Genomic DNA, 22,720 nt, shown 5'->3' on the forward strand with positions numbered 1-22,720 from the left:
TCTGTGGCCCAGGTGTAGGACCTTGCACTTGGCCTTGTGGAACCTCCTCAGGTTCCAGAAAAATATACATAATTTTTGACATAGTCACGTATCCTACTTTCCCTTTCATAAGTCTATTAATATTTATATTATTCATTAATGCCTACCACACATTCTAGCCTTGTATTTCAAAAGACGACCCAAAAACCGTACTTTTGAAGTTAATTTTTATCACATTTTTTATTTAACATTTTTCTCAGTTTATACTTTGAACATAAATACACCATTTTCTTGGCTCATGTTATAGAAGACGCTACTATGTGTTAGAAAACATATATAGAACATACTGTAGTGGTTACACTTGCTCCCTTCTTCTCCTAATATTTTACATAACTCCTATTAATCTAGAAAAACAGTGTGAGAAAGCAAAATCCAACCAACCCTGGAGCACTGTCTGCAATAGCTACAAAGACTATTTGCCAGCTGTCAGAGAAGCTTTGGTTCCTGCCTGCTTTCATAGGTAATACCAGTGAGCTGCATTTCAGAAAATAAACCTTCCACCTTGTGCTCACTTATGTAGTTCCCAACAATGCTCATTTCTGAAGACAGTTGTACGGCTTCTCTTTTGCTTTACAGCTCAGTAAGATAAATAGATATTTTCAAGAGTATAATGTAAATGAGGGACCAATCTCTGTTCTTACTGAAGTCACTGGCAAAACTGCGATGTAGTTTCAAAAGAGCAGTTCTGCATTTTGTTTCTACAGTTTTACTGATAATGCTAAATAGGAAGATAGGATGAATTTCACTTTAAAATCCCCGTTGTTAGCAGATCTGATAACAACACCATGCGTGGATTTCCAGCTGAGCGTGCGGCGCACTCTGCTTCCTGCTCCTAGTGATAAAGATCCATGAGGGAGTGGACAGGACCCTCCAGTCCCAAAGGCACAGCCGTGGAATCCCACGCCCAGGGAGCGTGCAGAAGACCCGTGGTCTTTTTACTACAGTGTAGCAAAGGAATTCTAGATTATATAGGCTTTATACACAGAAGAATCTTTCAACATGGTTTTCAATATCCATACATTAAACTGTACGATGCGGTGCTTCCACACAGTGGGCAAAGAGCAGCTCTCAGGGCCAGAGCTATGGAGAAATGGAGAAAATGCAACTGGCCTTGGTCCCTCAGACCAGGCAAGACTAGAGAGAAGAGGAAAAGTTTGGGGAAATAGTGCCAGCTGCCTGGCTTAGAGGCACTCTTTTTATTTGTTGCACCAGGACTCAAGCCAACATTAAGGCCATGCCAATGCTGGCAACATCCAGCTAAAGTCGTGAGATACACAGCAGAAGACACAGAATCAAAGCACAGGACAGTAATGAAGATCTTAAGCCTGTAAGCAGTGTCCTTCGTGACTCACTAAGGTCCGTGCTGTTACGGCTGAAGAATCCTGATCGGGAGGTAGGATGTGGGCAAAAGCTCTGAAAAGAAATTGGGGTGCGTATCTGATTTTTTTGAAATGCCTATTTTGGTGCCAACCAACAAGGCACAGACTGACTGCACCGGCCTTCCCTCTGTCCCGCATACCTGGGGGCAGGGACCGTTTATCCAGTGCTCTGTCGCACTTGGTAAGTCACCCACCCACTGATTTGAGGGTCACTTTGATAGAGGTTTACTTTTAGGAGCATGTGGGCTAAAATTGTAAGAGATGCATAAATTTGCTGAAAAAAAATCCCAAAGAAAATAAGTTTCAGCAATATTTAACCCCCCCTTGGAGCTACTGCTATTTTGGAAAAAAAAAACAACAAACCCAAACCTTCATATGGAACAAAAGATTTCAGTCTCTACTACTGTTTACCTTAAAACATCATGTGCTAGGAAGCACTGTAATTCTGGTTGATATTTATTTAAACTAGGCAGATTGAAATAAAACCTGGTGGAATCAAGGAGCTGGTAGAAAAAGCAGCAGAAATAATTTCAGGGCAAATCCTCCCCTTACTGGGATAATACTGCTACCAAAGTAGCCACAAGTTTTACTTGATTCTAGTCAATGCACACATCTGAGAAATGTTTTGCTTTGGATATATTTAATTTGCATTTTACTGACCTGCTGGGCAGTATTTGAGTTCTTAACATATTCAAACGAAACTTAAAAGTCTTAATTTCTCTCCATCTTTCTGTCTATTCATGAGGGTGAAGGGTATTTCCAGTGCCTCCATTAAATATATTCTGACTGATGGATGTGTCTCATCACCAGTTTTGGCCACGTGTGTCCGAGCTGAAGGCTTTGTCTTGTATTTCGCATGTGCAGAGACCAGCACAGAAACAACTTCAGTAGGAATCTCAAACTCAAAAGTTTCCTTTGGAAATACAGTGAATCACTAAGCAATGACAATTAGGGCTCTATTTAGAATCCAGCCCTCTACCGCTACCAAAGCAACCTCGTGTCCGACTCAGTGAATGAAGCTGTGCACGCTGTTTTCACAATCCCCATTTACAAGATCACTGAAGCTCTGGGTGAGAAGGACTCTCAGATATGAGCATATCTCTGCCGTTGTTTGATAGGTGTTTGCCTGAGGACGTAGCACAAATCGATTGATGTGGGACCAAACCCCACAGTAATTACCTGTACTACCTATAGATATTCCAGTATTAATGTATTTCTCCCCAATTAATGAGTTAATAAATAATTGCATTAGCAATCTACTGGATGTGATGCCTCCTTCAAAAGGGCACAGGCCATGTCTAGCTGTGATACTGAGCTGCCAGCACTACAGTAGCTACTACTGTTACAGCACTACAAGGCACAGCAGTCCTGGATCTGGATTTTCTATTTGCCTTAAGCCACAGCACCCTTAAAACTTTTCCTGTAGAACCAAGGGACACACCTACAAAGAAATTAATGTGCTTTTTCTACTGGAACATTTTGAATAATACTAAGCATAAGAAATAATAATAAAAAAACTATTTTCTATGTTGAAATAAACAATTAATGTAACTGCTTTTTTTCCCCCAGACCTAATTCTGGCTTCTGGAATGATGTTATAAACTATTATAGTAATTACCAAAGTAATATTAGCTTGCGTTAGATTATTTATTGTTAAAAAATACTTGCTGATTTGTTAAAATCTACAGCCCATGCGATATTTTCACTTTGGAAAAAGAAACAACAGCTGATTTACATAAGCAAAAACCAGCACAAGACATGGCATGTGTTCCTTGCCCTCACTAAGTGCTACAGAACATAATTACGATACTTATAAATGTGCATATAAATAAGGTAGAGGTTCTAAAACCATTTAGAAGTGTCTAACAGATCTTTGTTGTTCTAAGTTTCACGGAGAGCATCAACAGCTAAATGTTTTCCAGTACCCTAACGCCGCAGAACGCTCTCAGCATGGGAAGACTCAGTCCTGCAACCCTTAATCCTGTCATCAAAGCCAACTGAAATTGCTCCCAAGTGTATGAAGCCTACCCATTCGGGTCCTACGCTAGTACTTCTTGTAAAAGGATATCAGACTTTTTTTTTTTTTTAATAGCAGAAAGTATCTTGGATTTAGTTCACTCAGATATTTAATAGTGGGATTTGCCAGACCATCACTGAAGACACTAGTTCGTCTTGTCGCTGCTGCTTGCTCTTCTTGTTCACTCTCCTGTGTCCTTGGCCACCAGAAATTACTAACACTGAACTTGCTTTCATTTTCTTGGATCTCTGTTTTTTACTTTTCAATGAGATATTTTGATCCTTCAAAAGCTCATAGATGTTACTGTCCTCTGGCCTGTTTTCGAGGGAACTTGATCTGTGAGACAAAGTTAGGGATCCAGAAGAGGACGACAAGTCACTTTTTTGTGCAATGGATCCTACTGAGCCCCCCAACCATATTGCAGCGTCATGGTTGTTACTAAGGGAAGAGCCTGGTCTTTCATTGTGCAGAACATTCTTTTGGTCACCATCTTTAGGTTCCGAGCCAGGAAGCAGGCTGTTCCTCAGTTTGTTTCTGTTCTTCTTGTTTATAGATGTAGCCATTATAAGAAACTTGACCGGGCCATTGTGTGCATGATACGACACCATTCCTCTTCCTGGATCAAAAAGAAAAAGAAAGTTAAAGAACATTATTTATTTTACCACAGTGTTCCACCCGGATTAGTACATTAAATTTGCTCAGAAAAGTATAATTCTTAAAATTCTATTACATACATCAAATCTGGCTTTTGCTTTGTGTGAACAATTTACACAATTTACAGAACAAATGTACGAAAAAAAAAATCTGTTGTGCCATAAAGGGGTTTTAGGACCGTAGAATCATAGAATCATAGAATAGTTTGAGGTAGAAGGGACCTTAAAGCCCATCCAGTTCCAACCCCCCCTGCCATGGGCAGGGACGCCTCCCACCAGACCAGGCTGCTCAAAGCTCCATCTAACCTGACCTTGAACACTTCTAGGGAGTTCAATCCACAGACAAAACGTCTTTCTCAATTGATCTTGCTGTACCTCTGTACCTCTCTGAAAAACAGCTTAAAAACATCTGCTTCATTGCAACAGACCCCTCCACACTGCAGCAGGAACTAAAACTCGTCTTTCTGAACGTTTCTCTAGTTACCATGGCAGACTCATGAGGAAATGACTGAGTAATTATTATTTTTTAGGATATTTTTAATAAGTATTTAAACAATGGGATATGTTGGTGGTACAAGGAAGATTTACACTGTGCAGTCGTTAGAATGTATGAAAACCAAATTGCATACAGCCAAATTCAGACGCTCTAATGCCTTTAAATTGGAAAGGGGAAGATTTAGATTAGACATTAGGAATAAATTTCTTACAATGAGGGTGAGGAGGCACTGGCACAGGTTGTCCAGGGAAGCTGTGGCTGCCCCATCCCTGGAGGTGCTGAAGGCCAGGTTGGATGGGGTTTTGAACAGCCTGGACCAGTGGGAGGTGTCCCTGCCCATGGCAGGGGGGCTGGAACTGGATGATCTTTAAGGTCCCTTCCAACCCAAACCATTCCATGGTTTTATAATTCCATGGTTCTATATCAGTCTCCGTAGCTTTTACAGCCAAAAACCCCAATGTAGCATTCTACAAAATCATCTGCGCTATGGGAAAGAGCCAATTTGTGGGAAAACCCCATAACCCTACAAATCAATCCATCCATCCCCAACTCCTTAATGCGTTCCAGGTTACAACAAAATACACTCTGCTTTTACAGCAAGAGCAATGATATCAAGATGAATTATCACTGTTGGAAGCCCAACTGGCAAATGTCCCGATTGTTCAGCTCAAATTCCAACTCTGGTATCAAAGACTACAAAAATAGATCGCTGAGTGAAACATTGCTAGATCTGTGAGACCTGACAACTCTCGACCCCCCCCAAAATGCAAGACTATACAGATAACACAAACTACAACAGCCAAACCAGAAAATGGAAGAATAAAATGAGATTTTCTTGATTCTGTAGCTATGCCATTTCTTGTACTACATTTATTTTCACCTAGAATAGGCTTGGTATTCTTTAAGATGCATTTATCCTGTGTCGTACTGGATTATTGCTGCGTATTTTGCTGAACACAGAGGATTTCATTTTCACTTTGCAAAGTTACGTAAGTGTTTCCCCCGCTCTCCTCCCCCCGAAGGAAGCTGCAAGCAGCTTGTCTCATAAAACCTGCCAGCTTTTCTCCACAGCTCAAGCAGAATTCTGAACCCAAAACATAGCATGGCAAAGCCCCTCCTAAGCACTCTTTTAAAATCTTGCTTCTGCTAACAGCTTAAACATTTGCAAAGTGATACAGCAGCATTCCCGCACTTGTATATCAAATGAGGCAATATTAAAGCAACTCAATAAAATCCATCTCTCCAAAGCGCAAAAATCTTGATAGTTGTCAAAAAAATTAAGTATATGCTCCCGTCTTCCAAGTCTCCTCTTTGGGGAGAAAGGGTATAAAACCAATTTACTGAATAACCAGTCAGACACACTAGATTTTCAGTACCTTTGTCTCTAAACCTAATGAATCATAATTGGAGACCTGGGTGATCGTCAACAAAGTGCAGTTTAACAAGGGCAGGAGTCGGGTTTTGCACCTTGGACACGGCAACCCTGGGTGTCCCTGCAGACTGGGGAGCGAGAGGCTGGAGAGCAGCCCTGCGCAAAGGGATCTGGGGTTCTGGTTGGTGGCAACATGAGCCAACCGTGAGCCCTGGAAGCCCAGGGGGCAACTGTGTCCTGGGGTGCATCAGGCACGGCATCAGCGGCCGCACGAGGGAGGGGATTGTCCTGCTCTGCTCCACACGGGCACAGCCCCACCTCGAGTACTGTGGGTGCCGGGCGCTGCAGGATAAAAAGGATCTGCAGCTACTGGAGAGTGTCCAGAGGAGGCCACAAAGTTGCTGAAGGGTCTAGACAGAACTTTGTATGAGGAGCAGCTGAAGCCACTTGGTCTGTTCAGCCTGGAAGAAAGTAGACTGAGGGGAAAACTCATAGCAGTTCACTGCTTCCTCACAAGGGGAGGAGAAGCAGCTGCTGAGCTCTTCTCTCCAGTGACCAGTGACAGGATCCAAGGGACTGGCGGGAAGATGTGCCAGGGAAGGCTTAGGTTGCACATTAGGAAAAAGCTCTTCCCCCAGAGGGTGGTGGAGCACTGGAACAGCTCCCCAGGGAAGCAGTCGCAGAGCCAAACGTGACAATATTCAAGGAACATTTGGACGGTGCCCTCAGACACACAGTGTGGATGTTGGGGTGTCCTGTGCAGGGACAGGAGTTGGACTCAATGATTCTTGTGTGTCCCTTCCAACTCAGGTCGTCCTCTTATTCTATTTTTCTCAAATCTGCCAGAAAGATTGTTTTCTCATCCCCATATATTTGACTGTTCTCCGACAGGATTAATGCCTATCCTGTTCTTCCATCCCAAAGAAAACCATTTGTCCCAGCTCAAACAACTGAGACAAAACTAGACCAGACCTGGATATACTGTAAAACTCAGGAAGAAGCAGAAATATAATTTCATCACAAAGCTTTGATTTATACCTAAAAAATACATATAATTTGGCAGGTTCACTTAAGCGACTGACAGTATAGAAATGAAGCCTTCAGTATAAAACCACCGTACTGGGAATTTCACTCACCAGTTACTTTGGGAATCCCCTGCAGGCGCGGCACTGGTAACGCGACTATTATCCCCAGGTTTGTTCCAACCAGGAGCAAGCCATGGCACACCAGGAGGCTGGTCACAGAAACACGCTGCTGCCCTGCAAAGTTTAGGAAGGGCTCCATTAGTTCAGAGCAATCAGCTTTGCCTCAAAGATCAAAGTAACTTCAGGCAAACGCAATCAGCTGTATCGTCGCAGTCAGCAAAGCCCTCATCAAAAAGCAAACATTTTGCTGGGTTGTGGTATTAAATTTTACACACATGACAATTTAAATGCTATAAAACTTCGGATACAATCTGTCCTAAATCTCTAAACCGCAGTATCTAAAAGTAGACAGGGATTATCTTTACAAGCCTGATTTTACAAGCAGCCTAGGTTTGTATATTCTCAATTAGAAAACTGAAAAGCATTTCGCTTCACAATACTCAACATATTTTCATAACATGCTATACTCAAGACTCAAACCTGTTCATAATTACTTTTTCTCCTAGTTTTTACTCCCTGAAACTGTATCAGAAGGGTTGCGCCCCCCTGTTTGAGTCCCCCTGTACAAGAATGGCTTTGGCATATTGGAACGATTCCCATGGAAGGTGGCCAAGACAATCAGGAGACTGGAGCACATGGGGCACAAACAGAGGTTAAAAGAAGTGCTGTCTGCACGCATCTGATAGGACAGCGCACAGAAGACAAAGTCAGACACTACTCAGATGTGCAGAGCGATAGGATAAGACACAGTGGATCAAATTTGGATCATGGGTAATCTGGATTGTAAGTATGGAAAAGCTTCTTCATCAGAAGAGTGGTCAAACACTGCAACGCGTTGCTCAGAAAGGTTCCAGAATCTCCATTCTATCCAAAGATATTAATAATTTGGCTGGACAAATCCTTGATTAACCAGATCTAAACAGGCCTGCTTCAAGAAGGATGGACGAGATGACCTCACAAGCAGTTTCCAGTCAAAATTAACGTATGATTTTCTATAATATATTATTATTGGGATTGTTTTTTTTTTTCTAGTGAAAACAAGGTCATTTTTACTTGCAATGCTTCCTAAATATGTTTGATTCAGTTGAGATGAATTTTCAAAATGGCCTTGACAAGTTTAAGAAATGGAAACTACTTCCTGCCCAACCATCTTAAGTTTATGTGGAGCAACATTTAAACTCTGCTGGAATCCTCCACGTTCAACACCTACACGCTCTTGGATTTATGATTAACTTTACATACAAGAGGGCAGTCATTCCCGTCATCATAGTCCTCAAGTTGTTAATCATTTCATCAGTAAGTAGGGAATTTGGATTCCGTGTCTGATATAACTTGGATGAACCCTCATGTTCCACACAATGGAAAAGAATCTTAATTATGGTATATCACAAACGAATGCATTTCCCATCTTGTCCCTTGAAGCTGAGCCAATTCACATCCAAGAATACATGAATCATGGACCCAGTGGGAAAGCAGGGAAGGATCGGCTTGACTGTAGCCCCAAGCACTCAGCTGAGAAGCAGTTCCAAGTCTTTCCTCACATAACTTTACAAAACCAAAGTATTAACCCAGCAATGCTCTGTTGTAAAACATATGCACATGGTCAGATCTGGAATCCCAGCTCTGTCTACCCAAACTCACGTTCTAAAATCAAAGAATCACAGAATAGTTTTGGTTGGAAGGGACCTTAAGGATCATCCAGTTCCAACCCCCCTGCCCAAGCCCCATCCACCCTGGCCTTGAACACCTCCAGGGATGGGGCAGCCACAGCTTCCCTGGGTAACCTGGGCCAGGGCCTCACTACAGTCCCTCTCCAGCTTTCTTGTAGCTCAGGGTTCCTCAAGCTCTGTATAACATGTGAGTCCTCTCCCACAACCAGTGCCACATCAAGGGCAGGGCAACTACAGGTTAGCCTAACCTCACTCCATTTACATTTCAGTTTGTTTTATACAGTAAAAACATAAATACTGAAATACAGTGTTTAGAATTAAAGTTATCACAACCTTCATTTGTGCTTTTAACTCTCAAAACAGCCTGATCCAGTGGGAGGTGTCCCTGCCCATGGCAGGGGGGATGGAATTAGATGATCTTTAAGGTCCCTTCCAACTCAAACCATTCGATGATTCTAAAACTCTTGTCAGCAACTTACAACCTTAAACTTACAACCTTAACTGTGAACCATCTCTAGTGAGATCAAAAGGAAAACCATTTGCTTTGAAATCTTGGAAAAGCAGGAAACATCTGCATCTGAAGATATACTTTGAAATAGCACACAACAACTCAACATGATATATAGATTAAAAAAATGATTAAAATATTAACTTAAAATATTAATGTGTTATCTGCTAGCCAAGGTTTGAAATCATCCTTTTGTTATTTGTTTTTTTAATATATATTTCAAATTCAGAGGCAGGAAATGTAAAACCAATTCTCCAGAACACATTATGTATAGAAATGAACAAGTTAAGAAGGGAAAATTATAAACAAAATGACAAAATCAAATACTTTTATCTGTCCCTGCAATGACAGAACTGTTAAAACCTATAAAATAATCTGCCTGAGAACTTGACTTTACCAAGAACTGAAGGCAACAATTAAGCTTATACATAGACAAACTGTTTTCTTGCCTGTGTTCAGCTCTATGTTCACCTTCCTCAAGTCTCAGTTCCAACATCAACCAGACCTGGGTAAATCCTCATGTGTTCCCATGCAGGCTGTCTGAAGTTAACTCTAGGTAGGTGCAAGCTCATACTGGTGTGTATCCTCTTACCTAACCATGATGCTCTTACTGTTTAAAAAAGAATTGTATGGATCTATTGGGCTGACCTAAAATTTTGCCCAGTCTTTTGATCATTTCCCAGCAGTAGAACCATAAACAAACTGCATTTTATTGTCTGGAACCAGGTGGGGTGGTGACAAAAGACAGTGGTAAGCCTCAAAGTGTAGTTTGTCTTCTGGAGAGAGGAAATGATAAATTATTCCTTGCTTTTCTCATCTATTTCCAGGAAACAAGACATGCCATTAGAGGATATATGGATATAAACAGAATACAGAAATTTAAGTTGAAATTAGCTCTTAAACAGCTAACCTGTCATCATCCAGATGAGCAATGAAATCATGTACAGCATGATTTTCTTTATTTTTGGTGTGAGCTGTGATACCAGCTGGTGAAAAGCTGCCTTTGTTGAGATTTCAACTACAGATCACAAACACTAAGTGTAAACTTGCTCTACAAATGAAGTACATTGCCCTAGTGAAGTGTGTCTATTTATCTTCCAATCTCAACAGATTTCTTTTTCTTCAGCTCAGTATGTCCTCTGTTCAGCTAACAGAGCTCTGCTTGGGCCACTTCAAAGCAATCCAGCTGCACTGTGGTTTACTAGATAGTGAAATAACTAGTTACCTGGCCGAGTAACAATGATGATGGTCTTCCTCTCAACCATTCTTTTCCTTTCTCATATAGCATTTGTGATTTTTGGTGCTTTGTTACAGAACACAAGCTTTTCATTCATTATTAGGAAGTATATTTGATGATATACAAAGCAAAAGTACTGTGGACCACTCTGTCTATGCCACAGTTGCCTCCGTGACCTTGGTTTAATTTCCAGAAAGCAAAAGCCCTCCTAGCTCTGTTCTCCGTAAGTTGACTGCCACAGATTTAGAAGGTTACATCAAGCAGATAAAAGATTCTGCCAGACACAGTCTGCTTTTTTACATTACTCAACTTCGCTGAACTGTGAGGACAATCACGTCCTGTGCCATTTCTCTTCCACTTCATCCCTCTCTGATTCTGTCCTGCCCACTGTGCTCCAGGGTAGAGAAGGAACATCCTTTACCACAAGGAGAGTAGGTCGTGATATTTCAAGCTGTCTTCTCCTAACAACAAAACGGGGAAAATCTAACTAGCTATGAGAACTGGTTACTAAGAATCTCCTACTCCCAATTCCTAATTAGTCACTACAGGTAGTTCAACAAGGACAAGTGTAAAGTCTTGCACTTAGGAAAGCATAATCCAGGAGAGCAGCACAGACTGGAATCTACCTGGCTGGTGAGCAGCTCTGTGGAAAGGCACCTGGGGGTCCTGGTAGGCATCAAGCTCAATATGAGCAAACAGTGCGCTGCTGCGGCAAAGAATGCCAGCAGGATGCTGGGTTCCATCATCAAGGGCATCACCAGCAGAGATAAAGAAGTCATTATCCCACTCTACTTAGCGCTTGTCAGACCGCACCTGGAATACTGTGTTCAGTTTTGGTCCCCGCTCTACAAAAAAGTTGTGGAGGGGCTGGAGAGAGAAGAACCACAAAGAGGATCAAAGGACCAGGAAGCCTGCTGTGCGAGGGAAGTCTGAGACAACTGGCTTTGTTCAGTCTTAAGGACAGAAGGCTTAGGGGAGACCTTATCAACATGTTCCCGTATTTAAAGGGTGGCTGCCAAGAAGATGGAAGCTCCCTTTCTACAAGGAGTCACATGGAAAAGATGAAGGGTTATGGGTACAAGTTACTCCTGGGAAGACTAAAATTGAGCACAAGAAACTTTTTCATGATAAGAAGAGTCAGCCACTGGAATAAACTCCTTGGGGAAGTGGTGGATTCCCCAATACTGGATAGTTTTAAGATTGAGCTGGGCAGGGTGCTGGGCCATCTTGTCTACACTGTGCTTTTTCCAAGAAAGGTTGGACCAGATGATCCCTGAGGTCCTTTCTAATCTGTTATTCTATGATTCTATCATTTAAATACACAACAGTAACTCAAGGTGGCCATTCCTGAAAGAGACAGTAATTTTTTTTTTTTATTTCAACTGCATAACAAAATAATTTCACAAACATCATGGGCCAGCATTCCTTTAATTTATATTGTTTTAAATGAAGACACAGATGCCACGTCCAGGTCGTCTATCATGACAGTATTACATATTGTTGTTCTTAATAAAACACTGTCAAAAGCAGCCCAGCTTATTTTAAGTTATATCGAGGTCTTGCTTGGAAGTTTTATTGAGATCCTGCCTTTTTAATCTCTCTTCTTAAAACTCTTAGCAATATTTTTACATCGTTTTCTTCTTTCTCATTTCTGTATCATAGAATAGGTTGGGTTGGAAGGGACCTTAAAGATTATCCAGTTCAGAAAACCAACAGAGCTGTTTTCTTTAAAACTAGGTGTCTTGCAGCACATATAGCATTTCTGAACATTAACCAGTCTATAAAAATCCTCAGTAATCGCTCAATACATATTTTGTAAATAAATAGCCATTTAATTTCTTTTCTGTTTCATTTTTTGTTTCTTTTTTTTTTTCTAATCTCATTCTATACTACACAGAGCTTCACTTCTTCTTTGGCTGCTTTTAGTTCCAAGCAGTCCTTACTGTTGCTTTACTATGCAAACCTCCTACTCCTCTGTCTTCTAGCCTTTCTTGTTGCAGTATTATGAGATCATATAAACAGGCCCAAGAGCTCCTGCTAAATAATTGACATTCATTTCATTTTTAGAATGGATTCTCTCTTGGAATATTTGCTGTCATAATGTTCTACTCCTGAAATAAATTGCCATTTCCACTCAGTGGAGTGCTTTTTGTAGAGACACTGAGGAAAAAAAGGGAACTAAAATGGGTAAGAATGACACTAAGGAGATATAATTAGCTGAAACTCTTAAAAAGAAAATTGAAGTGTTACATCAGCAGTTTTATTACCATGGCAATGAATATGAAGGCTAAATTTTTGAAGGTTTTTATACATATTTTCTGCACATTTTCCTGTTCCCCTTTCCCCCTCCCCTATAAACAGCAGAACATATTAAAAGTTAATCTTTTTACAACTGATCTTGATTTCTTCGTGTAACTGTGATAAATTCAATCAAATGAGCTATTTAATGGAAGGCAATTTGCTGCTGTTCAGTATTGGAGCTACATGTAAAAAAAAAACCCTGTCTAGAACATGATAAGGCGACTAAGACTGAAACATTTTTGAAGCTAGATCCATGCCTAACTCATGTAAGAATATAAATATAGTTGCAGTGTAGGAAGAACTGGCTTCTGCTAGAAACGAAGCAACGAAGCTGGCACACACGTTTCCCATAAAAGCTGCAGAAGCTCCCTCTACTGCAGTCTATAAACAGAGACAGACAGACAGACAGAAGGGTTTTATCCCTTCGTGGACACCTCATGTCCAGCCACGCTATATCATCTTGCTGTCTCTTCTCCTAGGATTGCCACAGCTCCCACCTGATGTGCTTGCTGATGCTGAGGTTGTAGCCCACTCGCAGAACTGAAACAGGCCAGTGCAACTGCCTGTGTTCCATCTTTATTTAGAAGATTAACCTTTTCATTCGACAAATTGAAGTTCCAACCAGCAAAACACTGGCCACACTCTGAAATGGCAGCGTGAGTGGTTCAGTTGAGCTCCCTGGGACTACTGATGTAATTAAAATTAAGCAACTGGGTTTTTGGTCCAGATCCTATGCAAACTGACTCCATTGTGTACTTTGATATTAAGTTCCAGAAGCAAATGCTAAACTCTGCAAAGCAAACACAATTCCATGGTGGCCTGCATGGTCCTACTGCTTCACAGCCACATAAAAAAAATGACTAAACAGACAAATCCACCTGCTTATCTACGTAATTATATTCATAACCTCTACGGAGGAGAGCGGCTACTCAACCAGCTCACTGCACACATTGTTCTTCTGGGCAGCAGACCATGACTTAATAAAGCAAATAGTCATAAGGCCATTATCAGAATCAAAGTCCGAGATGGACTTTCTGATTCTAGTCTAATCTGCAAGACTTTGGAGAACGGTGGTGATAAAGACAAAACAAAAATGTTCAGATTCAGCTACCTGGTAACATATTGTGAACAGGCGTGGCGATGTTAACATCCTGGAGATGTTTCAGTGTCTCCGTGTGGAACAGGCGGAGCGTAGATCCAGATGTGAAGGCAATCCAGATTCCCACTCCAGCAACAGCCATATGAGAGATTACCATCCCTTCTTCTTGATGGGCTTCAAAATGAGTCTGTAAGAAAAATAAGGACTCCGTGGGAAGATAAAACTGAAAAACATCATTCAAACTTCCTTATCAGCTCTTCAGTGTTGGCTCAGTATCTATCCTCCATATCAAAGACAAAGCCAGCTTCCTCTGCTTTGCCTGGGATATGCTCCTACTGCTCCATATGATGTGTGAATTTTCCTGCTACTTCTTTTTGAAAATACATCATCATTAGCATGAATTAGCTCTTGAATGGAAGTTCTACCTAATGAGAGACTTAACTTCACAGTAACTTAGATAGCATATAGGGGCTGGCAAAGCTGTAACAGCTGAGGCTTAAAAGGATTTTGTATTTCCTTATTGATACTCCTTTGGGAAAACTACCACAGATGAGGTTCCTCAGAGTGGGCAGATGTTTTCCTAAGATGTTACTTTTACCTACAGCAGAGCTCTTCTTTAAACAATAAAAAAATATTTTTCTTCTGATCTGTTAGGGAGACTTTTCAGAACAAAGATAATTGAATCAGAGAAAAAACGATCTTTAAAAAGTGGAGCGTTTATGAATATAAATACAACATAATTTGTTCAACTATGTACATAACACTGTAAGCCTTAACACTATGGCTTGTTTTTCAACTCAGAAATCTGAATTTGACAAGCATTAGCTATTTTGTTTTCCCGTCTTTCAAAATATTGATGCTTCTCATTACAAAGGTCAAAATCTTCCTTCTAAAGATACGAAATAATGCAAAATTTTCAGAGTAGATCTTTTTCCTTGATTTAGTACATTCACAGTTACAACTTCTGCATGGCTCCAGGACAGCTGAAACTTCTCTATGTGCCCCCGTTAATGTGCAAGATAAAGCTCTAGTAAAGTTCTTCAATCATTAATAAAGAGTAGGGATATTTTTTCCAGTTTTGCCTGTAACTAAATCTTTCTGTAGCCTTTTATTGTTGTGCCGGCTAGTATCAAATACAGAGAGCTATTCTGATAAGCACAGAAATTCCTTGGCTAAATAAATGACAAACTGTTCCTTGGACATGAATCTCTGAGGGGTATGGAAGTAAATATCAGCTCTAATATTCACACTGCATATTATATGCTTTTAATTATATTTGCAGATAAAATGCACACTTAAATTTCCCATGCATTGTAAGCAAGAGTTACATTTTGGTTCTTTGGCATCAAAATCTGAATTGCACATTTCTCAGGCTAAGCTCTTAGCCTAAGACAGTTATGTTTTTAAGGTATTAGTATTATAGATATATAGTTCAAATTCTCCATATAAATTCAACAAACAGATAAATCGGAGATGAAGAATAGCAGTTTAAGCTTTCACAAAGTGTAATTTTTGATATTATACTTAGTAGGAACTTGATTTTATTTTCATTCTTTATTATTCCATTAATGAGTACTTTCCACTGAGAAATTTGCTACGTAAAAATACGGGGAATGGTTGTATTTCCCTTTTTCATTTGTCAACACTATTCTTCAAATGTTCAGTTTTCAGTAAATGAGCGGAGAAGTTTTTCTTCGGCTGTTAGGAAGTGGCTCAGCTTTTGAGTGTTACCATATTACCTTTTGACTCCTCAAATAACAAGAGGAGGTTACGAGGAGTGGCTGAGGGAGCTGGGGAGACTTTATCACTGCCGACAACTGCCTGAAAGGAGGTTGCAGCAAGGTGGGTGCTGGTCTCTTCTCCCAAGTAACAAATTTTAGAACAAGAGGGAACAGCCTCAGGTTGCACCAGCACAGGTTCAGTTTGGACATTAAGAAAAATTTCTTCACCAAAAGGGTTTTTGGGCACTGGCAGAGGCTGCCCAGGGAGGTGGTGGAGTCCCCATCATAGGAGGTGTTTAAAAGACAGGTAGATGAGGTGCTTAAGGATATAGTTTAGTATTGGACATGTATGGTTGGGCTTGATGATCCTTTTCCAGCCTAGGGAATTCTATGATTCTATGGACGGAATGCAAGGTGAGCACCTCTGGCTGACACATTTATATTCACCGTCTCCCTCAAGTAACCTCCGTTCATTCTTTACCAAACAATCTATGCAATTTCAAAATTGTACAATCTATTCAACAGAAGAATTCATCCAGGAACAACACCTTTCAAAGCCTGAAACAGCTCTTATGACTAAAAGCCCTGATAATCTCATCGTGCATGTTTCATTGCAATAAAAAAGGATTTTAAACTAACAGCTTCTGTTTACAGACTCGTATATCCCTCCGGGGATGACCAACTGACTTTTGAAAACTTCTCAGGGACAGATCCCAGGCTGCTGAAGCGAACCCGACCAGCAACTTGCACTGTTCGAAATTAGAAGAAAAACCAAGCAGCTTGTAAGAAATTAATTTCCTCTGGAGCACTCTGACTGCAGCTGGCAATTCTCTCGGTGCCACTGTAAACAACATCCACATGCATTTTTGTCACATTCCATTTTTACCAGCCAGCTCATTATACTCCCACTTACTCTGCCCTGCCACTCATGCAGCTGTAACACAAAAACACATTGGAAACACGTAAACACATTGGAAGTAAAACTCTTAATACTGTCAATGCCACAAGAAATATGCAAAAAGAACTATTGCTCTCATTCAGAAGGTCTTCTAACACAGAGCAGGAACATACACAAACCTGTGTATTCTTTCACAAATACCTAAGTTTTTGCAGAGGACAACTTTGACATGTTTCAATTACAAGTCCATCTGAAAACAAAACAAATAGCTGGCCTTTTTCTTCAGATTTGTTTTTCTTCTCATAGTAAGAAATACAGCTACATGGGACAACAATGTCTTACTCCCTCTGTTATCAAAAGAAAAAAAAATTTCATTTTACTCCTCTCTTTCAGTTTTCATACCTACATTCCTCTCTATTCAGAGCCCAGCTTTTTTTCCCCTCAGGGTCTCTTTCTCTCATTCAAACTCTATAGCAACAGGAGAGCTGCAGAAGACATTCTGGACGCTGCATCCCGACATAATTCCCTATTGTTTCAGCATTGCAGGGCAGAGCTGAAGTTTGTCTTTCGAGGGGGTGCCCAGTTGCACCCAAACAACAGCGCCAAGAACTTAACCACAATTTCTCAAGCTTCAGGAGAGATGCATAATAGCTACCATTGTCCACAAGGTAAAATAAATGACTTTTACTACCTTAAAGAAGTTACAGTACTCAGGCAACACACACTCACGTACAGGCATTTTCATTTGTTTTGACTATTTGGCTGAATATTTCAGCTTACTCAGATTTTAACAATTCAAGTAGAACAACTCCTGTATAGTTAACCCTGTTTTAAAAACAAGGCAAAACAAAGCAGGATGGAATGCCATTCAATTGGTTACTTAGTCTGTTAAATATTCCAGCATTTTTTGTGGTTTTTAAACAACCACAGCCTGCCTTTGCAGAGCCCAAGGGTCTGCAGGCACAGAGACCGCTACAGTTTTAAGGTCTGTACCCAACAGGAATACAACTATCAGATTTAGGGTTGAGGCTAAGGGCATATTTCTCCTTCGCAGAAAGGAATATCAGAGTAGGTAATTACTATATGACAGCAATTGATGCATTTCTGACCCGTCCTTTGCCAAGGAGCTTGAGGCTCGGTGCCAGTTTGGGGCGCTGTGCCAATAAAAGACATTTCCTAAAACATTCTATTACAATAACATATCATTAAACACGTGAATTGAGAGTCTTGTCCCAGGCAAAGTGAGTACCATTCAAACCCCAACATATAGGATGCCAAACCTGCTCAGTTACTAATAGTTATTTTCTAAAAAGCCTCACTAAGAGCCTTAGAAAAGCATGGGGTCATGGAATGAGATTTTTTTTTCAGATGATAATGTACTTTGCACTTCAAAAAAGCAGTTAGTGAAATATGAAGTATCTATGAAGCAGAGTGTGCCTTACAAGGACAAAGTTTACAAAATAGCCCTGAATATTACGGAAACTTAAAGTTTTTCTGCAAAATGAAACTACCATAGCTGAGAGATTTTGATAGAACATTTGTTATTTTAACTCTTTGAACGTCTGATCTCAATGCTGCAATCCATTACACTAAACTATACTTTGATAGTAAGCTTTATACATTCTTTAATCCTCAAAGCTTGCCTAACTCTGTTTTTGTTCTCCAGTGCCAAAATAGAACAGCCCAGCCCAAACTGCAGCCATACCGACTGACCTGGGAAGAGCTTTGTGATGGATTTAGGCCAGAATTGCCAAATGTATTTACAGAGACCTGGCTGTATGCAACCACAGGAACAATCTGGCTGAGATCTCTTACAACTGCTCTATATTTCTTGGTGAGAATGAAAGACTCATCATCAAAGTCTGTAGGACAGAGTTCCAGGTATCCAAGAGGCTACTCTGCTCCCACAATGAAGTTTAAATAAGTCCATTTTAAGCACCTATCCAAATCACTCTTGCAAAACGTTTCCCTCATAATACCACCCAAACTATAAACAAAACTCGCCTTAAAGAAAAACAAGGTAGAAAAATATGATCTGAGCATATACTTGAACAAAACAAGTCACCCACAAAGCACAGATAAGGACAGAGGAAATTAGGATGTTAGCTATTTCCCTGCAAACCCATGACAATGACTCACAGAATCAATTGTACCAAATAGACAATTGTTGGGAGAAAACACGATCATCAATGAGACAAAAAAAAACAGAAACAAAGCACACAAAGGAGGCGGCTGTGAGCTCATCACGATTCCTGTCTGAAAGAACTTCATGGCTGTAAACATCATGCAACTCAGTGTAACTGCATTGTAGGTTAAAGGAGAAGCTAAACTCCTAAGGTTTTATCAACCCTGAACTTCAGACCACTGAGAGATTCTTTTGGTGGAGGCTGTAATTTTGACAGAAATGAGGGCTTAGCGCTTTCTGGAAAATGTGGTCACATACATGAGCTTGAATCTCTAACTCTTCTCTCCTACTGGAAATGCTGACTGCTGCATGGACTATGTCCTTACACAAAGCAAACTTTTGAAGGCCAGTAAGAAACAAAACTCTTAAGAAATATATTGTGAAATCAACACAAGGTACAAATAACGTCTAGTTATGTAGAGGCGGTGTCTTAATTAAGCCTTTTCCTGGATTCAACAGGCAATGCCTGTCAGCACTCATTTCTTTACTGCCTTTCTCCAAATCTCATTTTTAAGCAACCCTCTTGCCCCAAATACTCTATGAGTTCCAAGCATCTCATGGAACCTGGAGGAAAATGGAAACAAACCTCGGTCTCATAAGACATCAGCAGAGAACATCACGGCGCAATTTCAAACTGCTCAAGATGGGATTTAACCGAACTGAAATCATATTTCATTAAAAGCTTCCTGAATCTTAGAGCTTCTTACACAGATTTTAATGTTTAAAAATTCACCCTGTTGTACAGTATGTGAGCAATGCTTTTAAAACTGTTTACCTCAATGGAATGTGTCACAGTGCTAATGATAAATATTTGTCCACCGCATGCAGCCCAAATGGTCTCCTCCATCACAAGCAGACTTCTAACAGGCAGAACTCCTAATTTAACTATCTTCTGGGGTTCTGTGTTCCACGACCCATCTTCAAGAAAAAAGAAGAAAGGTTACACATAACAGAATTGTTAATGTTTGTTTTAAAACAGTTTTGAAGACACCATCTCTCAAACCTACTGCTCAAACCTCTTCAAGTCATCACTTCAAGCTACACTGATTTACACCTGTCTACCTCTAGCTTCCAGGGTAAGTTTGCACGGGTAATACAACATTAAGAGGAAAAAAAACCAAAACCAAATACTTCTGTATTTGTTAATTGGACACATTTTGTCTGGATTAACTGATAAACACGGACTCCCACATTGCGATTCTGATATAACTGCTTTGATTTCCAGAAGAAATGCAGTCAGAAAGGCCATGGCTTATGCAATTTTCTCCAATTCGGAAGTAGCTCACAAGCAATCTCTTTCAAGATGAGTTAACTTCAACCTAGGACAAAATAATATTTCATGTGAAAAATAGCCAGCAAGATTTATGGCGTAGGTTCAAAGGAGCTCAGATAACTCCCTAAGAGCCCATTGATGGAATGGACTTCCTGCTACTAATGCTTCATTTAAGAAGGAATTTATATTAAGAAAAAATTAGCAACCATATCTTCAAACAAATTAAAACCGTATCTTCACTGCTTCATCTCCCACGCACCAACGGTAATCCACAGTGTTTTCTGTGGACTGCATTTAGCAGACACATGCATAATGCAATCTGGATATGTGGCACAATCAATTATTCAGAGACCTTCTGATAAAAACTGCACGCTGCCACTTACTGCTCTAGTCACTGCCACTCGCCATCTCTTTGAATCAAGGTCAGCAGATTATTTCTCCCCAAATTTAACAGCTAGCAACAACGGCCCATTTAAATATTTGTAGCTGTGCCTTTTATTTGCACATTTTGGCATACAAAATCCGTCAATAATAATTTTAATACTTTTATATTAGTTCATTTCTGTTGTAAGAATTCAGTGAGCACGAAGTCGCACAGACAGGACTTCTATCCATTTTGCTTTAGGAATAATATGAAAATTTGGTAAAATATCTATATTTACATTGAGAAAAAATAGGCCAATATGTCCCCATCTCCTCATTTAAAGCTTTCTTCCTGCATAAAAGTTGCCTACTTCACTGATACCGGTTTCAACTCAGTAGCCACTTACATTTTGATTTATGAGACCAAGCTAAACACATCTTTAGGCAAGCACTTCAGTACATCTTCCCTCCCCTCCCCGGCCCAATAACAAGTGCACCTTTTATTGTTTGCTTAGGTAAAGGGCTATCAAATTTCCTTCTTGTAACAGCAACAACAATCATGACAAGCTTTGGCTCTGGAGTGGTTCTCCTTGCTTCTGCCATCTGCATGATACAACCTTCACTGAGTCATTCTCAAGACATGGCTCTTTTCTGAAAGCATCTTTGTAAAAATGACATCTAGTTTCAGGCTGTCAAACCCATTGTCATTATTTTAGTTTGCAAGTAAGAAGAGTGTTTCCAGTTATTAGCCTGCAAACTCTTCCAGCGACGTCGAAGTCACTCCGTGTTCTTTGTGACTCATATGTACCATTAGTAATAAAGAAACTTCTGGAAAAGGTTTTATTTGCTAGCAACCACTTTATCCTCAGATTCAGTTCTGAAGTGGAGGCTGCCCATTCCCTGGGAATGCTTTAACCCCTGTGGGCAGTTCAGTGCGAAGAGAGGAGCTGCACGCATATGCGTATCCTGACTTCCATTGCATAAATGACGCTGACTGCAGAAGTCTCAACAGCATCCAGAAAACAGCACCCTTGTGTTTCATTTTTAGGGATAAAACCATCATACTTTCATAGAATAGTTTGGGTTGGAAGGGATCTTAAAGCCCATCCAGTTTCAAGCCCCTGTGATGGGCAGGGACACCTCCCACTGGATCAGGCTGCCCAAAGCCCCATCCAACCTGGCCTTGAACACCTCCAGGGATGGAGCAGCTACAGATTCCCTGGGAAACCTGTTCCAGGGCCTCACAACTCTCATGGTGAAGAAATTCCTCCTTATGTCTAGTCTAAATCTGCCCCTCTCCAGTTTATACCTATTGCCCCCAGCCCTATCACTACAAGTCTCTGTAAAAAGGCCCTCCCCAGCTTTTTGTAGGCTCCCCCCAGAGCCTTCTCTTGTCCACTTTGAGCATATTCTCACCGTCTCTTTTGAAGGACAAAGCCTGTGAGTTTGGGCAAAGAGCAGGTACGCCCAGCAAGAAGCTATTTCTCCTGCTGTAGATAAGATGAGAGGAAATGGCCTCAAGCTGCATGACAGGAGGTTCAGATTAGACATGAGGAAAAATTTCTTCACCAAAAGGGTTCTCGGGCACTGGCAGAGGCTGCTGGGGAGGTGGTAGAGTCCCCATCCTTGGAAGTACTCAAAAGACGGGTAGATGAGGTGTTTAAAGATATGATTTAGTAGTGGACAGGTATGGTTGGACTTGATGATATCAAAGGTGTTTTCCAACTAAACAGTTCTATGATTCTGTATTTTCACATTGAAATTAATGTACCAACAAAACCATTTACTGAACCCAGCATCTTTTTTTTTTTTTTACAAGCCATACAATGATCCATATATAAAGCATTGCTGATACTGAAGTGACAGGTGAGTGGGGATTTTCAGGATCTCAACTGTGGACCCTGGGACTTAAATTTTGCTTTAATTTATTTTCAGGCACCTAAGGAATATGACTTAGTAGTGGACAGATACAGTTAGGCTTGATGACTTCAAAGGACTTTTCCAACTTAGTGATTCTATGATTCTAATGATGTTTTTTGATCCGGATCTCCATGCTCTCAGCTTCCATACAACCCCTCAGATAGCTCAGCACTAAGCCTTTTTATTAATTTTGGCCAAGTCTTATTCAAAATCATTATCTAACATTTGTAATAGTTTTTGAGTGAAAAGGAGTTAGTACTGGTATCAGGTGGATGGCGATTGCAAAATAAAAATTCTAAACCAGCTTACTGCAAGGTGAGAAGGTGAGTTTGATGTTATGAATACTACCAGTACTATGAATATTTGATTCCTCGAATATTCATATCAAAACTCAGTTATCACAAAACTATTTCCATTGGTACTGTTAGCACAGCACTTTACAAT

At 40.5% G+C, this 22,720-nt stretch overlaps 1 protein-coding gene across 3 annotated transcripts in view; it reads right to left on the reverse strand.

Annotated features, from left to right (window-relative positions):
- Window positions 1-200: 200 nt before the first annotated feature.
- ARHGEF10 (Rho guanine nucleotide exchange factor 10) overlaps window positions 201-22,720 on the reverse strand; it is a 104,161-nt gene continuing 81,641 nt past the window's right edge. For all 3 annotated transcript variants that reach the window (XM_069851543.1, XM_069851544.1, XM_069851542.1), the window contains 4 exons: window positions 19,496-19,638; window positions 13,929-14,103; window positions 7,093-7,215; window positions 201-4,051 (listed from right to left, as the gene is read on the reverse strand). In XM_069851543.1, coding sequence (XP_069707644.1) covers window positions 3,537-4,051; window positions 7,093-7,215; window positions 13,929-14,103; window positions 19,496-19,638 — 956 coding nt within the window. In that variant the 3' untranslated portion in view covers window positions 201-3,536. The remainder of the gene's footprint in view (window positions 4,052-7,092; window positions 7,216-13,928; window positions 14,104-19,495; window positions 19,639-22,720) is intronic.

This window comes from Phaenicophaeus curvirostris, chromosome 2 (genome assembly GCF_032191515.1).
Source record: "Phaenicophaeus curvirostris isolate KB17595 chromosome 2, BPBGC_Pcur_1.0, whole genome shotgun sequence".
In the NCBI taxonomy this organism is placed as follows: Eukaryota; Metazoa; Chordata; class Aves; order Cuculiformes; family Cuculidae; genus Phaenicophaeus; species Phaenicophaeus curvirostris.